Source organism: Siphateles boraxobius, unplaced genomic scaffold (assembly GCF_051911475.1).
Source record: "Siphateles boraxobius isolate OS27281-9 unplaced genomic scaffold, OSU_SipBor_1 56, whole genome shotgun sequence".
NCBI lineage: Eukaryota > Metazoa > Chordata > Actinopteri > Cypriniformes > Leuciscidae > Siphateles > Siphateles boraxobius.
In genome coordinates this window covers 11088563-11108704 of record NW_027509182.1, presented here as the reverse complement: position 1 = coordinate 11108704, position 20142 = coordinate 11088563, and the positions used below count along the sequence as shown (strand labels likewise).

The 20142-nt window shown below is 38.1% G+C and overlaps 1 protein-coding gene across 4 annotated transcripts in view; it reads right to left on the bottom strand.

Moving 5' to 3' along the window:
- The window catches only part of ganaba (glucosidase II alpha subunit a), a 35231-nt gene that overhangs the window by 1600 nt on the left and 13489 nt on the right, over positions 1-20142 (bottom strand). For all 4 annotated transcript variants that reach the window (XM_077206709.1, XM_077206710.1, XM_077206707.1 and 1 more), the window contains 18 exons: positions 19493-19550; positions 18664-18745; positions 18447-18543; positions 15803-15983; positions 15442-15595; positions 14566-14801; positions 13552-13678; positions 13392-13471; positions 11451-11591; positions 9037-9133; positions 8850-8951; positions 7298-7541; positions 6140-6204; positions 5980-6056; positions 5627-5701; positions 4952-5065; positions 1928-2040; positions 136-236 (listed from right to left, as the gene is read on the bottom strand). In XM_077206709.1, the coding sequence (XP_077062824.1) occupies positions 136-236; positions 1928-2040; positions 4952-5065; positions 5627-5701; positions 5980-6056; positions 6140-6204; positions 7298-7541; positions 8850-8951; positions 9037-9133; positions 11451-11591; positions 13392-13471; positions 13552-13678; positions 14566-14801; positions 15442-15595; positions 15803-15983; positions 18447-18543; positions 18664-18745; positions 19493-19550 (2144 nt within the window). The remainder of the gene's footprint in view (positions 1-135; positions 237-1927; positions 2041-4951; positions 5066-5626; positions 5702-5979; positions 6057-6139; positions 6205-7297; positions 7542-8849; positions 8952-9036; positions 9134-11450; positions 11592-13391; positions 13472-13551; positions 13679-14565; positions 14802-15441; positions 15596-15802; positions 15984-18446; positions 18544-18663; positions 18746-19492; positions 19551-20142) is intronic.

Sequence of the window (20142 nt, the reverse complement as noted above, 5' to 3'; positions counted from 1 at the left end):
GAGATCTCATTTTATTGATTGCAAGGCACAGGATATTAAAAACAAAAGGCAACATACAGAACAAAACGAGCAATTTATCATACGAAAACCAACGATATCACGGTCATATATTAGAGTAGCAACAGTGACACTGACCTGCATTTCTCAGAGTAACAGAGGACGGCTGACTGCCTCCGATGATCACAATCTTTTCTATCCAGGAGCCAGTGGAAAACTGGGAGTCCGGAGACAGATTTCTGAACACACAAGAGATGAGAAACAGCATGACAGTGATGAGTGACTGCACTTTTCTGTCCACAGATAACTTTTAGATCCATTTATACATTTCTAGGGGTGTAACGATACACAAAACTGACGGTTCGGTTCTTCCCACGGTTTTGACGTCTCGGTTCGGGTTCGGTGGGGTGGGGTTAAGAAAGCAAAAATTTCTTTTTTTTTTTTAACTGTGGTTTAATGGAAAAAATTGTGTCTTTGTCTTTAAATTAATTCAATTACAATTAAATGTTTCGCAGGGATTAAAAAAAAAAAGATCTGCTAATGCTGTAAACTATATAGGGAGCCCGCACATTACTATAACATTAAAGGTTAACAACAGAGCCTAGACTTTTAGCCCAAATTCAGATGCTATTTACTTTTTAGATATAATAATAAACACCCAACACATTGTGTGAAAACATGTAAACTGAACATAAGGCAGTTTTTGCATTAACTTGTGTTTTTACTCTAATTCGTTATTGAAATATAATAATTTACACAGTTGCTGTCATTTCTATGAAATATATTTTAAACATACATTAAATAATCCAGATATCATTAACAGGTAAAGTAAAATATAGGCTAATATAGTGCATTTATTTAGTGCAAGAGTTCATTTGGATGACTTGCCTGCTGAAACACTGATTGAGCGATTACACAAGTTGTGATGCCTTTCAGTAAGTATACTGTATTTTTCAACATACCTTCAGGTGTCCATTCATGTTTATTCTGTAACTGAGGAAGAGATGATCGCGTTTACTCACGCTCCGCACTGCCGCTTGAGATGAGGCGCTAGTACAGCGATCTGTCACGCCACAGCAAAGAGCGCCAAACCGGCATTTATTGTTTGAATTTCGTGATCAAATAGACAGAATTTGAAAGATTACACCTTGCTTATCAAAAGTAACAAAACATGGAGCTTGTTATTATATGGTGTTAAGTGGTTAGGCTATAAAACTGACTTCGTTGTGTACACAAGACATGAGGTCCGATGACCCAGGGCTGGGCGGGGCGTGTTCGGTTTGCCATGAGAGAATCGCGATTCGTATCGTGGGTTCTGTATCGCGGTTTTTCGCTTCGGTTTGAATATCGTCACACCCTTATACATTTCTAAAACACCAAGAAACGCTGCGAAGGCTGTGACGCACCAAGCCGACAGTCTGCCCAGTTTTTGCAGTGTTTCTGCAGCGTCGGCGAGTCAGACCCAATAGTGGATGTTTTGACCGATTAAGCATGTTTAACCGGTTTGTTTTCCACCATCGGTGAGCGAGAGAGCGAGGCTGCTCTGTCATCTTACCTGAGCATTTCAATACGTGAATATTTTCAAAACGATGGCCGTCTGGAGTGAAGACAATGATCAACATGATCCATATTCAAAATAAGCAATAACTGCTCTGCTTTTCTGTTTGTACATCCACCGTCCTAGTTTGGGTTTCCCATTTTAAATGACAAATATAGACTATTGAAACCTGCTGATATAGACCATTATTTATTCTCATGCAGACACAAAACATAAATGCTAGTTTCCCGTTGCGCTGTGTGTTCAAGCGAAGCTTCTTTTTGTTTGGCCCAGACGCACACAACACATGCCAACAACACAGTGGGCTTTCACCACTAGTTCTTTGACGTCGGTTTGGTGTGACAGCCTTAAAGAAAGGGACAGCAGACTAACCTGGAGGATAACATGTTGGCGGAGAAAGACAGATGTCTGTGGACAAACTGCTTTGACGTTTCAAAGTTGAAGGTATGGAAGTCATCGATGTACAGCTCTCCTTCAGCAGAGCCCTGGAGCAGAAGACAGCAGTGAATGTGCAGCACTGATGGACTGTTTACAGCTGCTATTAAGATGCGTTTTGGTTGGTCGGATCACAAGTAAACAACACTAAATACAGGTGTAAAATGCTTTGAGCTTGTCCACTTTCGAACACTTCCAGAGGCAGTGGAAAACACATTCGACCGGATTGCTTTCGTAGTGTAAACGCTCATGTGATCGAATGTGTTCAAACAGACACAGAAGACCGTCTACTCTCCGTCTACTGAACTAATGTGTAAACATTATGGGAAGAGCTCTAGCCAGACGGGATTTAAACTTTGTCGGCTGGAGAGTTCGGTTCGAAGAGGAAAAACGTACCAATCACAATGTTTTCTCAGCGTTCCTGATTTCTAACTAGGCTTGGGTATCGAGTATCGATTGGAACCGGGACTAGCTTTGTGATTTTCCCGGTATCGTTCAAAAGTTTAAATTTCGATTCCTAGTTTCGATTCACAGTCCGCCGACCGGAAGAACCGCTGAACACCAACAAAGAAGCTTCTACTGGAAGTGTTGGCATAACCGAGCGAAGCAATTCGAGCAGGGCCGGCGCTCCGCACACGCACATCACGCACTGCGCGTAGGGCACCAAGTGCTTGGGGGGGCACCAAAAAATCTGGGTCGTGAAAAATCGTCACAATAGGCTACTAGTATAAATAACAAATAAAATTTGTCTAAAGCATGTTAATATACAAAAGCAATACAAAAGTAATATAGGCCTAGACCGAATTAGTCGAGAAAAAGGTGAATCTCCTGTGCCAGTCTCCCTCTGGTGCCCCCCCTTCCCCACCTCCCAGTGGTCTGTTCATGCCTCAATCAATGTCAATTTTGGCAGACACCGACCTCAGACATGGCCTCGAAAAGGCAGCAAGAGCCGGGGCGGAAAAAAGGAAAAAGAAGAAGAGACAGCGGGATGATACTCGCGCGTCGCTTACAGGTAAGACAATGTTTTAAATAAAAATGTTAGTTTTGTAGCGCGGGCGCCCTTGCGTCGTAGCCCTTGCGTCAAGAGGTTCATAGGGCAAGGCCCAAGGGCGACATCTGTTGGTGAAACTGCAATTAGAAAAAAAAAACCACAATCTCAGTGTTTGTATATTTTCATATTCACAGAGTTGTCAAATTATTAGGGCTGGGAAAAGATTAATCGCATCCAAAATAAAAGTTTGTGTCTACATGATATATGTGTGTGTACTGTGTATAATTATTTTGTATATATAAATACACACACATATGCACGTATATATTTAAGAAATATTTGCATTTATATATAATTTATATTATATATAAATTTAAATATTTTATATATAAATAACAAATATTTCTTAAATACATACATGTAAATGTGTATTTATATATATACAAAATAATTATACGCAGTACACACACATATATCATTCATGTAGACACAAACTTTTATTTTGGATGCGATTAATCACGATTAATCTTTTCCCAGCCCTACAAATTATGTAAAGAATTATTATATTGTGCCTCATCAGACCTCTTTTAAAGGTAAAATAGAGTTTTGAATTTTAAATGTTCCAGTGACACATAGGCCTATATAAAAGACTAATGTGTGCAATATTTCTGTATGAAAATATTTGTATGGGGGTGGGTGGGGGGGGGCACCACCAAGCATTTGTGCTTAGGGCACCCAAATGGCTAGCGCCGGCCCTGAATTCGAGAGTCGTCCTAATACTGCTAATAGCGCGTCAAATTCGCGCCTAGTTATAAGCTTGAACACTTTGAATCCATTTGTGCGTCAAGAGCGAAATTTACGCACGTAAAAAATGAGTATTTGCGTCTATATAAACTGAAAAGCGGGCCTGTCCCCATTCGCGCCGCAAGAATTTTTTACGCGCGTAACGCGTCTTTGCATTGAAATCACTCGCGCCAGACGCTCCATCTGGTGTGAACGCAGCATCAAACCAACGCATGGTATGTTCCAAAAGTGCTCTCGACGCCGTTCGGAGCACAGGTTATTTCGCTTGTTGCTCTCTCCTCGCCAGATGACGAAGGTTTTACAAGTTGTTTCTTATTGTTTATTTGCTATTCTGCACTAGGTTAGCCCATCAGTGGGAGCACGGTAACATGTTTAAGTACCTGCAGCATCATACACTCGTGTAAATGTGTTTTCAAGAGGTTTTCAAAAATAAAGCTCTCTTGATGAAAGTGTACCCCTGTGAAAATATATTCATAATTTATATTCAAATTCATAGATTTGATATTTATATTGTAGTTGAAAACAACCCTGTGAGAAATTCATAGTAAAGTTCATAAAAGTAAAAATTTCATAGAATTAAAATTGATGGAGAAGGTTAGAATATTTCCTTCAGAAAGATTGTTGGTTAGCTAGCTCATTTAAAATATCCTAAACTTTTTTGACCCTGCCTCTTAAAAGAATCGGAATCGAGAATCGTTAGGAACCGGAATCGAAATAGTTCAAATTCAAATGATACCCAACCCTATTTCGAACACACACTCACAGTGTTCGGCGTGATCTTGCGTCTGTCAGAGCAGAAACTAAAGCTGATGCTCTCCGTATGTTCTTCTGTTTACTCTGGTTGTGTTTATATGTAAATTGTGAGAGCTTATTTTGTCCATTAGACCGAAAGACCTTAAAAAAAACAACAACATACATTTACCCGCCCGCGGACCCTCCTGAAGAAATCAGGACAGAAGTGGTTGAAAGTGGATAAAAGAGACAGATTAAAATACCAGGTGTAAAAGGAAATGTGTCTCCCTTGTCTAATTGTGATCCGATCGACCAAAACGCATCATAATACCAGCTTTAAACGGGTTGAAAGATGAAAACAATATCCATGTATACGGTGGCATTCTGTTTGGATTTCACTGCTTCTTCACATACAAACCAGAATGATGAATTACCTGAGAACTGAGAGCAACATAAAGACTGTATGGATCATTCTCCATACAGGAGGAAGACCTCCTAACACGGTCTTTCCTGCAGATAATGGACCCTCCTCGCTGGAAAACTGGGATCTGGAACACAGAAGCAACAGATAGAAAAGTAGCATTTAGTTGATTGATAAAGACCGAAACACAAAGTATATTTGCAGGAATCAATTATAGAAAACTATCCCTGAAATAAGTCTATAGGAAAACGGTTTGGGATATGAAAATCCATTTGACCTGTCATGGAAATGTCTAAAAATAATCTGAACCAGTGTGTATTTAGTATCATTCAGATACTACTATAGTTATAATTAAGTCTTTTTGTTGTTGTAATTTTATGTAGTTAAAAAAAATAAAAATATTAAAATGTCAATATAGTTTATTAATTTTTATTTTAGTTTTTTATTTAAGTACATTAAGTTGAATTCAATGAAAATTAAATTGTTGCCTTGGCAACTAACGGAAATAAATATTTTATTTTAGTTGATGTTTATTTTATTTAAAGCAACAATGTTTATGGTTTCAGTTAACTATAATAACCCTGATTGAGCAATGTAAAAAAACCAAGATCACACTGTTTTGGCTCCTAATTTATGCAATCTTTACAAACAAATGAAAAAGTCATTAACAGAAAAGGTCAGGGCTTACTGAGCTTATAGTGACAGGAATGTAGAGGCTCTGATCCCCATCATGCTTCTGGAAAGTGTGAACATCGTACCAGACCTACAAGAGCAACCCACAGGAAGTGTTGAGACTTTAGAGAGACTTAGGGTATGTTCACACTTGTTCAGTTCGCTTGGTCCGGATCAAAAAAACCCGAACCATTTAACATTGGCATTTTAACATCGAACCTAAACACACGTATTCAAACAAACCGCACTAACAGAGCAATCACACCACGGTTTGTTTTAATCCAACCAAACATGCCAAGTGTGAACACACCCTTAGAGGAAAGAAAAACCCATTCAGGGTGTGCCATTCATTGTTGAGAAATACATTACCTCCCCTTTCCCGGGCAGAAAGGCAGTAACGCCACTAGCGCCCTCATCGGTAACGGGGTGCACCAGTAAATCCTTCCCTATGAAAAGAAATAAACCTGTGTTAGCCTTCTCTGCCACAACAATTATTTGGGATAATCATAATTCATGTTTAAAAACTCACCAATCAAGTACTCATCCTCAATTGAGAAAGTGGCTACGTCGTCAGGATACTCCACCCATAAAGGTCTATGAGAAGATTGAGTCAATCAATGATATGATGCCGTAAATAACACTGTTTGCAAATTGCAGTTTGTTTTTAAAACCTAATACTACATTTGGTGTTTTCAGTGTTGACTAATCTAAACGCGTCTGCTTGGCCATTGCATTCATAAGCTCAAGAGAAATGTGTGTGATAAAGCACAATTATGCAAAAAAAAGTCAAAAGAAATCTGATGCAACAGTCCTACATGCGCTAGCGGAGAGTAGAGTTGGGTGACCTCTGACCCCACGTATGACGTAGGCGTCATAGATTTGACAAACGCAGATGAGCAGAGGATAGAGCAAAACAAGACACTGGTCACGAATTAGAAGTCTAAATAAATTTTAAAGAAAAATGTCCTAGGATTTTGATCAAAGTGAAGAGGAGCTACGTCATACGTCGACTGTACCGCCGTTAGCAGAAACTACGGATTTTAGTTTAAGTTTTAAATGTGGATACTTTCTTATAAAAGTGCATCGCTTCACTTCAGAAGGCCTTCATTAACCCCCGGAGCCGTATGGATTACTTTTATGACGGATGGATGTGCTTTTAATATAACTCCCATTGTGTTCGGCTGAAAGAAAGTCATATTCGCCCAGGATGGCTTGAGGGTGAGTAAATTATGGGATGATTTTCATTTTTGGGAGAATGATTCCTTTAACCCAGGGGTTCTCAAACTTTGATCACGGACCCCTTTAAACCTTTTTTTTTTTTTTTATCTGCCGCATTCACAATGAAGAGGTGCTTTTCTATGGCGAGGAACTTCTATGTCAGGCTTGTTCAGACGGTGACAAGTCAATGATCTGAAGAAGAACGAGTCAATGGAATTGTTGTTCAGTGCCGCTTTATAAAGGCAGAGCGGCAACTGATATTCACACACTTGAACGCCGTTGCAACGGCTGTTTTCTGCTGATCTCCAGCAAACCACACTTTGAGAACCACTCCTTTAAACGCAAAAGTCGTAATATGTTTAGTTTAATAGTGCAGGGCATTATTGCCACCTTATCTTGAATTTGGTGGGCATTTTTGCCCGAGGCCCACCATTAATTTCCACCCCTGAGTGTCACTGTGCTGACTCACCTCATAACAGGCTGTCCGGTGTGGTGAGCGTTGTAGAAAAGCTGGTACCAGTAGGGCAGGAGAGCGTATCGCTGGCGTACCGCCTCCCGGATGAGGCCGGTGTTCTCTGGGCCGAACAGCCAGGGTTCCCTCCGGGGCGTGTCTATGTGCGCATGTGCACGGAAAAACGGCTGGTAAGCTCCTGCCTGATACCATCGCACCAAAAGCTCAGCGCTGGGATGTTTAAAGAAACCGCCAACGTCGGCTGTGGAACAGAAAGACAAAGGTAAAGCATGTGTGACCAAAGGAAAAAAGCGTTTTCCACTTACTTTACTTAATGATTTATGTCGGTAACCTTAAAATGCTGCCTTATAAATGTAATGCACACTATCGGTCAAAAGTTTTGAATATTTAATTTTTTTTAATGTCTTTGAAAGAGTCTCTTCTGCTCACTAACGCTGCATTTATTTAATCAAAAATATATATCAAAAATATTGTGAAATATCAAAACAGCTGTTTTCTATTGAATTTATTCCTGTGATGTAAATCTGAATTCTTCATATTTTTGTGGAAACGCCCAAACTATTGAATGATAGTGTATCACTAAGTAAAATAAAAATTATATATAGAAAAAAATAAATTAATACTTTTAATCAACAAGGATGCATTAAAATGATTTATAAAACGGATAGTTTAACTTCAAATAATGCATTTAAAAAAACCATTCTATTCATTAAAGAAACCTGGAAAAAAAAAACAGGCAAAAATCCTGGCGGCTATAGTTAAGATATCAGATTAAGTAAGGATCATATTTTTAACAATGTTTATACTTGTATTCTTTTCTAATTTAATACAAATGTATTTGCATTTGTACTGCAAAACAATTTAAGTAAGAATTGTCAAATTATTTTAAGAACATTTAAAAGCTTTTGCTCGGCAAAAAAATTAAGTATTTAACTCTTTCGATGCCGTTTCTTTTTTTTTTATTTGCCTGCCAGTGCCAGCAGTTTAGATCATTTTCACGGCCCCAAGAATATTTTGTATGAACATCATTCATTGTATCAAAATATATATTGAGCTGAGAAAAATCATGTTTTTGTCAAAGGCTTTGACAAAAACGATGATGATCAAAACTGATGTGTTAGATTGAGTTCATTAACACCCCCAAAGATTCTTAGTCCTGTACCTTTACCTGGGCTCGACATTTCTCTCGTTAGCTATAAATAAAAACTGCCTAACGTTACCATGTGCATAAGCAACGGTTCTATCACTCGTTTCTGCTTCTTCACTTGTTTTTGGATCCAGAGACTCTGACAGAATCCATGTTTACACCGTTATACATCATCTGAAAGAGTACAATGCCACAGAAGCGTTGTCATATGACAGAAAATTCTGTCAATGGCGGGGAAAGAGTTAATTAATGAGATATATTAACAAGTTAACTTTTGCCGGCTGTTATCTAAATATGTGTGCAGTTTTAATTACCCAGCGCAAGCACTGCTATGTCACTTCTCATTTGCATCAGTGTGTAGACAAAAGGTCAGCACCTCTCATCACTAGAGTAACTGCTCACCTCCACAGAAAGAGATGCCCACTAAGCCCAGACTCAAGCACATAGGGATGGAGATCTTCAGATGACCCCATTCAGCTGCGTTATCTCCTGTCCACACCGCACCTGAGCCACAGAGGAAGAGGAAGTCATCAGCAAACCCTTTTTACGAACACGTGAGGCTTGTGTCTGAAGTGAAGGCGTTTCTCACCGTAACGCTGAGATCCTGCAAAAAATGCTCGGGTCAGAACGAAAGGTCTCTCCACTCCTCCAGAGCGCTGAATCAGGCCGTCTGCAGTCGCCTTTTGCTGGTAATACAGATTTATTGTTAAGAGAGAACGAACAAACCACTTTTCAACAACTAGTGTATTTTTTGGCACTTAATTTTCCTTCACTCTATCACACATGCCTTTCAGGTCCGTTCACATCCTCATAGAACGGTTAATTACAACTTGTAAACTGGGAATTTTCTGAGAGCTCCGACTTGTACCATCTGACCGCTGCAGATTCATATCGAGTACAATGTCACGGGTTGTCATCTTACGCCATGGCGTCTTTTAATACAGGGAATGTCTCCTTTTAACTTTTTATTCATATGAATTCTAAGGACACGAATTCTTTTTATATATTTTTTTAAGAGTTGGATTTAACTCCACCTTTGTCGAGTCCGAGTAAAGTCTGATTCCAAATGGGGCCGAGTCTAGTCCGAGACCAACTAAATATTTCTTTATGTCATTAAGTTAATATCTTAAACTTGTTTTAACCTTGTTTTTTGATTTCATGTTTCATTAATAGTATCCTCCTGAGCAAACCACCATCTAACACAAGTTATGGTTGACTTGAAAGAGCTTTTTGCATGTGAAAACCTATAGGGAGGACTTCTCTCCAAGAAACATCAGGTCAGAGCAACCTGTTACACTGATAGCAGGGCAAGATGTCATGTGACAAAATATCCAACCTCAGCAAGTTTGCAAAGCATATTCTTATGCACTTTTTACATGAGCCTGGTAGTGAAAATTTCACAACGCAATAATAAAACATCTTATGCCTGTTCAACACATCTTGGCAGATTTGTTGGCTTTTTCGAATCAAACTGTATTTCATATGATATTCTCATTAAATTAGTACCTTAATCTTTACCTTTTTTTCTAGGTGGGTGAATCTTTAATCAACATTTTAGAGAATCTGATGAACATCACCAATGAGCAAATAGTGAATCAATTTATTTATTTTAATTGTGGGTTTAAAATGGGGTCTGGACAGGTTTATGTGAAACTCACCCAGGCAAGTTTTTTTTTGGAAACACCTTAAAGGGACATTGTGTAGGAATTTCTCCCATCTAGCGGTGAAATTGTATTTTGCATTCAAACGAATTGTGCTCTCCAGCGCCTCGCTTTTTCCAATGCGTGTTGCATCTACGGTAGCTGTTATGTACCAAAAAGCTATGACAGGATGTCTTCTAATAGCACTTCGTTGAGTTTTCCTTCGGGTGAACAGGTTTGTTATTTCAAACAAACTGCAACTTGACACAACGAACACACGAATGTTACAGCATGAATAATAACAGTGCGATGCAGCCTTTTAAACTTGCCGGGGCAGTGAAGCGTCTCTCACTGCTCTGCTCTTCCGTTTCTGCTGCTTTCAGTCACGTGACACTGACTCTGAACGAAAACTCGTTGGCCTAGTACTTTTTGTCCCTCTCTGCTATTATAGTTTTTCAAGATGGCGGAACGACATGGAAGCCTCCGTGGACCTAGCTGTCACATGTATATAAAAATAATAAATTCTTCGTTTACGAGGATAAGTCAGATAATTGGCAGAGGTATTTGTACACCTTGAGGACATATTTATGAATAAAAACATATCGATTTTAGATAAAATACCTAAAAAACTACAAAGTCCCTTTAAGGCGCCGATATACTTCAAAATAGAAAAACGAACCGTGACATTTCGAACAAAATCAGTCCAAAACGAAATTCGTTTCAGGTCAAGACGGCTTGCCAAAGCGAACTTTCTGCAAAAGAACCATTGGACTTAATATCGATGATGTAATAGGTTTGGTGTGGCTCTGAGGCTCCGCCTTCTTTGAGGTGTAAATCTTCATTGGTTAATTTCTTCTGTTCAGTCAGTCGAGGTCAGACGAAAGTTAAAACATGAACACACTGGAAAGTTGCTTTATAGTAGAAACTGAAATTGTAATTTTAGATGAAATGTGATACCGACACCGACATGTTCAATACTGTAATGCTGCTTGACTTTATATTGCATGTTGTACAATAGATTTGCTTAAATAAATGCTACGTGACATGACTGGAGAGCTGATGCAAACATTAACATCACTATGATCAAATGCTTTCTTAACTGTGGTTCTCTCATCGCTGATATTTTTGCAGAGTGCTTATTTTGTTATTAAGAGGAAAGCGCACACATTTACATATTCACCTAATTGTCACTCTCAACAGTGTGGGAGGCGTCGGGATGTTTGCTAACATTTTACCGCCGCAAAAGTATTTCTAACTTTTTAACCCCATCCAAAGAATAAAATAAAACTTTACAGTGAGTATATACGGGCCTTTATGTGCCTATAGAAAAATGGAAGAAAATTAAAAAACACTGTTCTCTCACCACATAGAAGCCATATAGGTTGTGAACATCTCTGTGCTCCCAGACACCATGAAGAGCATCTTTGTGCATGGTCACCTCAGGCCCATTAAACACAGACGGCTCGTTCATGTCATTCCAGATGTACTGGTTCTCCATGGATCCCTGGACAAAGGCAATTGGGATTTAACAAACTTACAATACTAAAATTAGCTTAAGTTATCAATCTCAACATTTTAAAGTCCCCCTGTAGACAATTTTATACATTTAAACTCATATCTGATCACCAAAATTATATTTAAACGTTTTTTTCCTTGAATTAAAATTATTCATGCCTTAAAATAGCTTGAATATAACTCTACATTCTTGCCTCATTTAGTATAAGCGGTTCAATGAATATGCAAATGAGCCCCGTCTCCACTCACTCACACCAACTCAGAGATCTGATCGGATTGGTTACAAGATAGTTTGTGATCTCAGAAACATCAGCGATTTAAAATGGTGTTTTAAAATGTCTTTGGTTCACTGCAGTTTTAAAGGTGCCATGTGTAAGAATTGAGGTAAAAATATCCAAAAAATTAGCTACACGCATCAAAAGAATGAGAAGAAATAAGGGCGATGATGTCATTAAAAAAAATGACAAGTTATAGTGTTGCAGAGATATCAACCTGAATTAGCATGCTAAATTACTAGCCACGGCCCGACAGGTGTCATAATACCAGTTTCGGCCATGGGAGGCGGTATGCGGGCAACACCAGCCAAACTGCAATACACGAATAACTTGCACGGCTTGTGAGCGTATTTGAACCTGATGTGTTTAATAGTTAGCTCTACCCACAGATCCGATCCGGTTTTCACCCGTTATCTACCAGAGCTGTCTCTACCAAGCTGATGATAAAAATGTAACATTAGCTAATTATATTATGTTTATTAAATTGCTTTCCTGAGGTAAATCTGACATATTTGTTCTCCAGCTATGTTATTGACCTCTGCACGCTGATAAAAAAAAAATGATTGCTCGATATTATGTATGAGGAATACATTTTGGTAAGTTGTAGCCTACTGTACATTTCAACAGTGTTCGTGTGTTTTTGTACTATTAGCTAGTAGAGATGATTGGTTCACGTGCGCTAGGGATCTGTCGTGTAACATTTACAAGCGCCAAAACGGTATTTATTGTTTGAATTGCGTAATAAAATTGACAATCTGAGAGCTGAGATTTTTTTATATCATAACTAACCTGCTCTGTCTAGTCTGTCGGTCTCCGTGTCCTCTTTGCTTTGCGATTTTTCTGTGCGTGACTAAATTGATGTGTGGCGTGACAGAGCGTGTGAAAAGTGTAAATTGTGTGTGTCTGACGGTGAATTCGTGAGAGTTGGCAGCTCTGAATGGCGCTAGCTTGGTCAACATCAGCGAATGCTGTCTGTCAAATTAATGTAATTCAAACTAACAATAAAAATGTAATAAGAACAAAACGAATATGAACATATTCACTGGTAAAGGTGAAGGGGAGTAGCTTGAAGATGTCATATTTAAAAATCACTTGACATCAACCAGCGTTCCTCTGGAGTCAAAACGTCCTCTATTAGGAGTTGGCTCGGCTTCGGCTATGGTTATAGGGTTGTTGTGAAGGTAGGGGCGGAGCATAGAGACTATGCTGTTTCTCATTTGTTACTCTAGAGTAGACCAACTCACTTTCTGGAGGTATACTGCCCCCATCTGGTATGGAATGTGGAGTATGAATTGATTTTTTGGCGGACATGACACAAGGCACCTTTAAGGAGAAAACACTCAGCAATGCTGTTGACTTATGAATTTGCACTTGGTGTGTCTTAGAGCAAATTAAAAACACCACATAGACATATAAACAACATTAAAAACTTGATTTTCAGACCACAGGGGGACTTTGATAGTAAAAGAGAATCTAATAAAGTCAGGGGTATCAGCGGTTCAGAAACCCCTTACCTCATACTGGTCATAGGCAAACATGCTGGCCCACCAGGCTCTCATCTCAGGGTTAGTGAAGTCAGGATAGCCAGAATTCCCTTCAGCAGAGAGAGAGAGAAAAAAGTGTGTTTCAGCATTCTGAAGATCTTGATTTAAACAGAAAGCTGTAGCTACACACCTGGCCAGCACCAGCCTTCATAGTCTCCTCCATCTTTGTTCTTGACGTAAAAGCTTTTCGAGCGAATCTCATTGTGAATCTTGTATCCACTGTCCACCCTAATGTGAGGGTCTACGATGGCCACCAACTGAGGAGACAAAACGTCACATGACTTCTGTTAAAGCCAGGGCAACGACGAGTATTTCAGTTTGAGCTGGGTAATAATATATGTACATATACTAGGGATGCACGATGTATCTTTTTAGCATCGATATCACGATGTGTCCATTTGTGCCTGAATACAGATAGATTTACCTGAAAAACAAAACACTACTTATTTCATTTGTACCTTGGTTCTATTTTATTCATCTATGCTTGTAATTTGTTTATTATTTTCAATGCAGAGGCACTGCAAAATCACTCCAATCAATCTAGAATAATTCATTCTTTACAAATAGAGCTATTCAAATCATCTGGTGAAATTGTTTTCATATCGCAATCTATAAATCGCAGAAAAACTAAATATCGCAATGTCAGTAGTTTCCAACATCGTGCAGCCCTATACACAATGATTTTGCTGCCGATATAATTCATAATAAGCAACATTAAATATCAGGATGATTATCCTAAATATCTGGATGATTTTAGTACACTTTGGAAAACGTAATGATCAAATAAAGTGCTTTACAGCACTTGCTTTTTTTCCCCCCATGTCTTGCAACTTTTCACACAAAAAAAGAGAGAGAGAAAAAAAAGTAGGGCGAATCTTGCTTTTATATTTATATGTGGTTGTTGATTGGATTTTGAAAACATTGCAGAGGTTTAGGACTTTTCAATAAAATACTATGTTGATTATATATGAAAATGTGTATTATATTTTTATATATTTCCCAATACTACTGTTTTTGATCAAATAAATGCAGCCTTGGTAAGCAGAAGAGACTTCTTAAAAAAAAAAAGAAAAAAAAAAGTTTCATTCCAAACTCGACCGGTTTTTATTTTAGCTATATTACGTAGGGCACAATTTTGTCACACCTTGCGTTTTTTGTCCATCAAGCCCTGCAGCATGTCTTTAGGTTGTGGGAACTTGCTAGGGTCCCAGGTGAAGTAGCGCTTTCCATCTGCATGCTCAATGTCCAGCCAAATAAAGTCATACGGGATGTCGTGCTCATCAAAACCCTGATCAACAGCCTTTACATCCTCCTGATCATTATAGTTCCAGCGGCACTGATGGTATGCCAGCGCTGAGAGAGGAGGAAATGACTGAGTCCCTAAGGAAGAGAATGTTACGTTTAGGAGGAAGGTAAATGAAACGCATTCAAAATGCCTTGAAAACAAAGAATAAAGGACATTATACGACTCATAATGCATTCAAAATCTGCATACGATTTTTGCATTTCTGAATCTGTTCAAATCCTGGGACATTTAATCAAAAAAAAGGCAACTTAATTTGTTAGTCTAAAACCATATTGTATTTGATTAATAACTTCTCACTTATAAGTAAATAAGCAAACATTTTATTACTACATTTACCCCTTTTTGGGGGGGTAATTTTCACAGATTTTTTTTGTTTTTTGTACTTTAAATTATACATGACGACAGCACAATCGAAGACATATATATATATATACACATTTATCAATATTCATGATAAATTCTGTTTGAATGTAATTTTAGTGAACAGAATTTAAATTTTTTTTGTCTCCAAAATGAATAAGAAAAAGCATGAATGAGATTTGAGAGGTGGGCAAAACTATGCAGAAATTTCTTGATTTCATACCGTTTTGAAAAATATTAGGGCAGGCAAACAACAACAAAAATAGCATGAAATATGTTATTTTCATGTTTAGTGCTGACTCCGTATGAAGTGAAATATGCGATGGTACTTCCTTTCACCGTGTGTTCTTGTACCTGTAAGTGAGGCGTACTGACTGAAGACATCGGTAGGTTTTGGTCCCAACATGATAAAGACATCGATAATGCCACTCTCAGATATCCAGCGCACATCCGTCTGAGGAGCTTCACTAGAAACTTGTACGAAATCCAGCATTTTTCCAAACAGTGTCTGAAAAATGGACATACATTTAAGGGAACTGTGCTAAAACATTTGAACTACGAAATGCACTGACACAGAAAATCTGCTTTTAATACCAAACTAATGTTAAAATCAAAAAATACTGCAATGCTCTCCGATATTTTGTGCTACCCTAATTTGAACATTAAGGCTCTTTATTTGAACCTTGTTAGGAAAATAGCAGTTTCTCACACTCACCTTTCCTGCAGTATTTGAGCTGATGTCCACCCATGTCTCGGCTGCATTGAGCCAGAAGATGCCCATGGTGCGCTCAGTACTATGAGATACGAGGACGGGAACTGCCCCGTAAAGGGCCATTGGGTTGTGCAGCTCATACTGAAAAACATCCAAGTTATACAGCCGATACGGGTCTGACCCACTAAGAAAAAAAAACACCACAACAATGGGCCAATAAAAAAATATTGTCACTGGTTTAGTGCTGAAAATAAATAAAATGTTGTCACGATGTTTCTTCATTTAACAATGTTCAATATTCAGGCTAGTATCTTACACTAACCGACTCCAGAGAAGGTTTTATTCTGGGTAAGCCAAAACTGGACCAATTAGCTGACATTAGACATTTATCAAGACACTTACCCTGTATCTCTTGCTCCAAAATAAATAAGTTCACAATAAAAGCAAGCATAGATTATCCAGATTTTGCTGCTTATTATTTATTGTATAGTTTTATGTGAATTATATACATTATATCGGTAATGCTTAGTTTGACAAATATTCCACTTTTAAATTAATACATTTAGAACTTTTAAAGTCCCCCTGTGGTGAAAATCAAGGTTTTAATGTTGTTTATTTGTCTATGTGGTGTTTTTAATATGCTTGGACAAAGAGACAAACCAAAAGACGTTTAAATATGTCATTTTGGTGATCAAAGGTGCGTTTTAAGGGATAAAATGATTGACTACAGGGGGACTTTTAATCTTTTAAAATTGGTTTTAAACTATGAGAATCTATATAAATTCAGCTGATTCACTGGCATTAATATAGTCATATTTTCTTTCAGCTGCCTTCTCACACTTTCATGGCATCAGCAGTGTTTCGTCCTGCCTTGGAAATCCATGCACTGCATCCCAAATCGAATAATTCCCTAGTATATAGTATTCGAAAAACAGTAGACGAAAAGTCCTCGGATGACATACTACGTCTGGTGAGATTCTGAAGTGCGCATATGATAGACACTTTAGTATCCCATGAGGTCACGGGAGATGATTTATGAATATACACAACTGACGCTGGTAGGTCACGTGACAGTAACAACATGGCGGATGTAGTACTTTCGAATTTCATTCATACTACCCATATCCATACTATATAGAGAGCCTAAGTCTCTCCCCTCCGCTTCCGGCTCATGGGACCTTATTTCAGAAAAAATATGTATGGTAGTCAATGGCGAGAGACAACTTATCTTTTTATTCCGTCTGAACTGTGCCCTGAATTACACATAATGATGTTTGTCAATTTAAAAAATAATTCTGAAAGTCAAGAAAGTCACAGTTTGTCATAAAACAGAAGAGTAACATTTAGTTTTATGTTAAAAACGGCTCAATGAACGACATCTCTCGTCTCACACTATGTACGTCACCAAGCTCGTGTGTGTGCAGTCCGGTACAAAACACACAGGCATGACGGCGTAACGTTACTATTATAACGTTAGACTACAGAAAAAAAAAATGACAGACGTTAGCTTCAGTAAAGTTAGCTTCATTCATTGAGAGAAAAGGTATGACGTCACATGCGCGGCTTTTGGGTTTGTAGTCTTTGTAATTACGTATTTTCACAGTCTTATACCTCAACAGTTTTACATCAAACCGCGACTTTCTTGACTTGAAAATGTATCTTTTAAATTTACAAACATCATATGTGTAATTATACAAACATCATATGTGTAATTCAGGGCACAATTTAAACGGGATCCAAATATTTGCTGTCTCTCGCCATTGACTACCATACAATATTTTTCCGAAATAAGGTCCCATGGTCCATCGGAATGGGAGGGACTTTGGCTCTCTATAGCGCATACTGTTTTAACGGTCGCAAAGTGAATTCAAATTCAAACGCATTCACACAGACAGTACAGAATTTGACGCAGCGATGACATTTTTCATAACGATACCATTATTTTCAGCAGAGAAGTGAATTGTGCCGACTCTCTCATGAGAGTTCTTTCAGGTTTCCTTACAAGCTTAACCAACATAACTTCTTTTATCAGTCAGCCTGACCAGCTAGATTTGGCTGGTGAACAGCATGTAATCACCCTGGAACAGCAACAATTTTTGAATTCACATTAAAAACCCTCCTTTAGTGGTTAAGCTGCTTGTGTGTCCTGCACATCAGAACTTACTCTGTGTTTTTCAGTTTGAGCGTGTCCGTGTTAACCCTATCTTTTAAATGTACAAACATCATATGTGTAATTCATGGCACAATTTAAACGGGAATCCAAATATTTGTTGTCTCTCGCCATTGACTACCATACAATATTTTTCCAAAATAAGGTCCCATGGTCCACCGGAAGGGGAGGGACTTAGGCTCTCGCAAAGTGAATTCAAACGTATTCACACAGAGTTATTGGACGCAGCGATGAATTTTGTACAGAATTTTGGACGCAGCGATGACATTTCTCATAACGATACCATTATTTTCAGCAGAGAAGTGAATTGTGCTGACTCTCTCATGAGTTCACATCAGGTTTCTTTACAAGCTTAACCAACTTTTATCAGTCAGCCTGACCAGCTAGATTTGAGTGGTGAGCAGCATGGCTAGGTTCACATTAAAAACCCTCCTTTAGTGGTTTAGCTGCTTGTGTGTCCTGCACATCAGAACTTACTCTGTGTTTTTCAGTTTGAGCGTGTCGGCGTGTTCGGGAATGCCATAGACGTGTTCCACACCAGGCAGAGAAAAATCTAAACTAATAGATGATGGACCTGAATTTAAATGGAGATAAAAAAATTTTAAAAAAAAGTTTCAACAAACTTGACTTATCGATATTCTACTGATCATGTTATAGAATTAAATGGGAAAGATTTAACCAGATTTCAATGTACCATTCGGCTTTGAATCACTATGAGATTTAAATGTTTCCTCCCACATTCCCGGTTTATCCTCTTCTTCTTTGATCTGTCCATCCTAAATGAATAAAAGAAATAGAAAAAAACAAGAGTTAAAATTAAAACAGCTAGGTTAACATTTTAACACTAATATAAGGAGTATCTTTAAGGATTTGTTCACTCCAGAATTAAAAATTCCTGATAATTAACTCACCCCCATGTCCAAATGTGAGTTTCAGTGCAGCTTCAAAGGCTCTAGACGATCCCAGACGAGGAATAAGTCTTATCTAGTGAAACGATCGCTCATTTTCTAGAAAAAAATAAACATTTATATACTTAGTTTATCTAGCTGTAATACGCCACATATTACGTAATCCCGTTGAAAAGATCACGCTAGATAAAAGCTAGTGCAAGATGATCATTTGTGATTAAAAAGTATATATATTATTTATAAAATGAGCGATGGTTTGCCTAGAGAAGACTCTTATTCCTCGGCTGGGATCGTGTCGGGACTTTGAAGCTGCACTGAAACTCCCATTTGGACCTTCAAACCGTTGGACCCCATTTAAGTCATTATGTGGAGAAACATCCTGGAATGTTTTCCTCAAAAACCTTATTTTTTTTCTACCGAGGAAAGAAAGACATGAGCATCTTGGATGACGTGAGGGCGAGTAAATGATCAGGGCCGAGTAAATGATCAGTAAGTTTCAATTCTGAAGTGAACTAATCCTTTAATGCAGGTCTCAACACTAAAAAATTAAAACTTTACATTATCGGTGTCTAATAAATCTGCATGTTAAACAGCTCAGTTATTAAAAACACACACCTCGTCGGATTGCTTCTCCACACTCTCCTGTCCTGTCATTTCCTCCGACTCACTTTTACTGGAAAGTAGACACAGATACTCTTAATAGAAATACTTATAGTTCACCCTCCTTTACAAGATTTACGTTTGTATAGTTGTACTAATAAGTTCTTGAATAAGAGATGCATCAATACGACTCACTGATAATCAGACCAGTGCAGTACCTGTACTTTACAATTTGATTTTTTTAAGCACAAATATATGGTGATTCTACAACAAAACAATCATTTATTGATTTTTGTTTTACCATTTTTGTTTGACTGCCCACTGTTATTAAAGGGATAGTTAACCCAAAAATAGAAATTATGTCATTAATTACTCACCCTTACGTATAAACATTCATCAACTCACACAAGTTTGAGACACACGTGCGAGAACCAATGAGCTTCATTCAATTGTTACGCATCAACTCAAGTAGGTTCAGTTGAGCTTCAGTTTATGTTCCCTGGTCAATGTTTGTGTGAATAAAACCCTAAATTTAATCTGTTCATCATATAAAGTGATTGCATCTCTTCAGAAAATGTGGACTAAACCGCTCAATTCATATGGATTAGTTTTACAATCTCTTTATGAACTTTCTGAAGCATCAAAGTGGAAGTTGCATAGCGGTC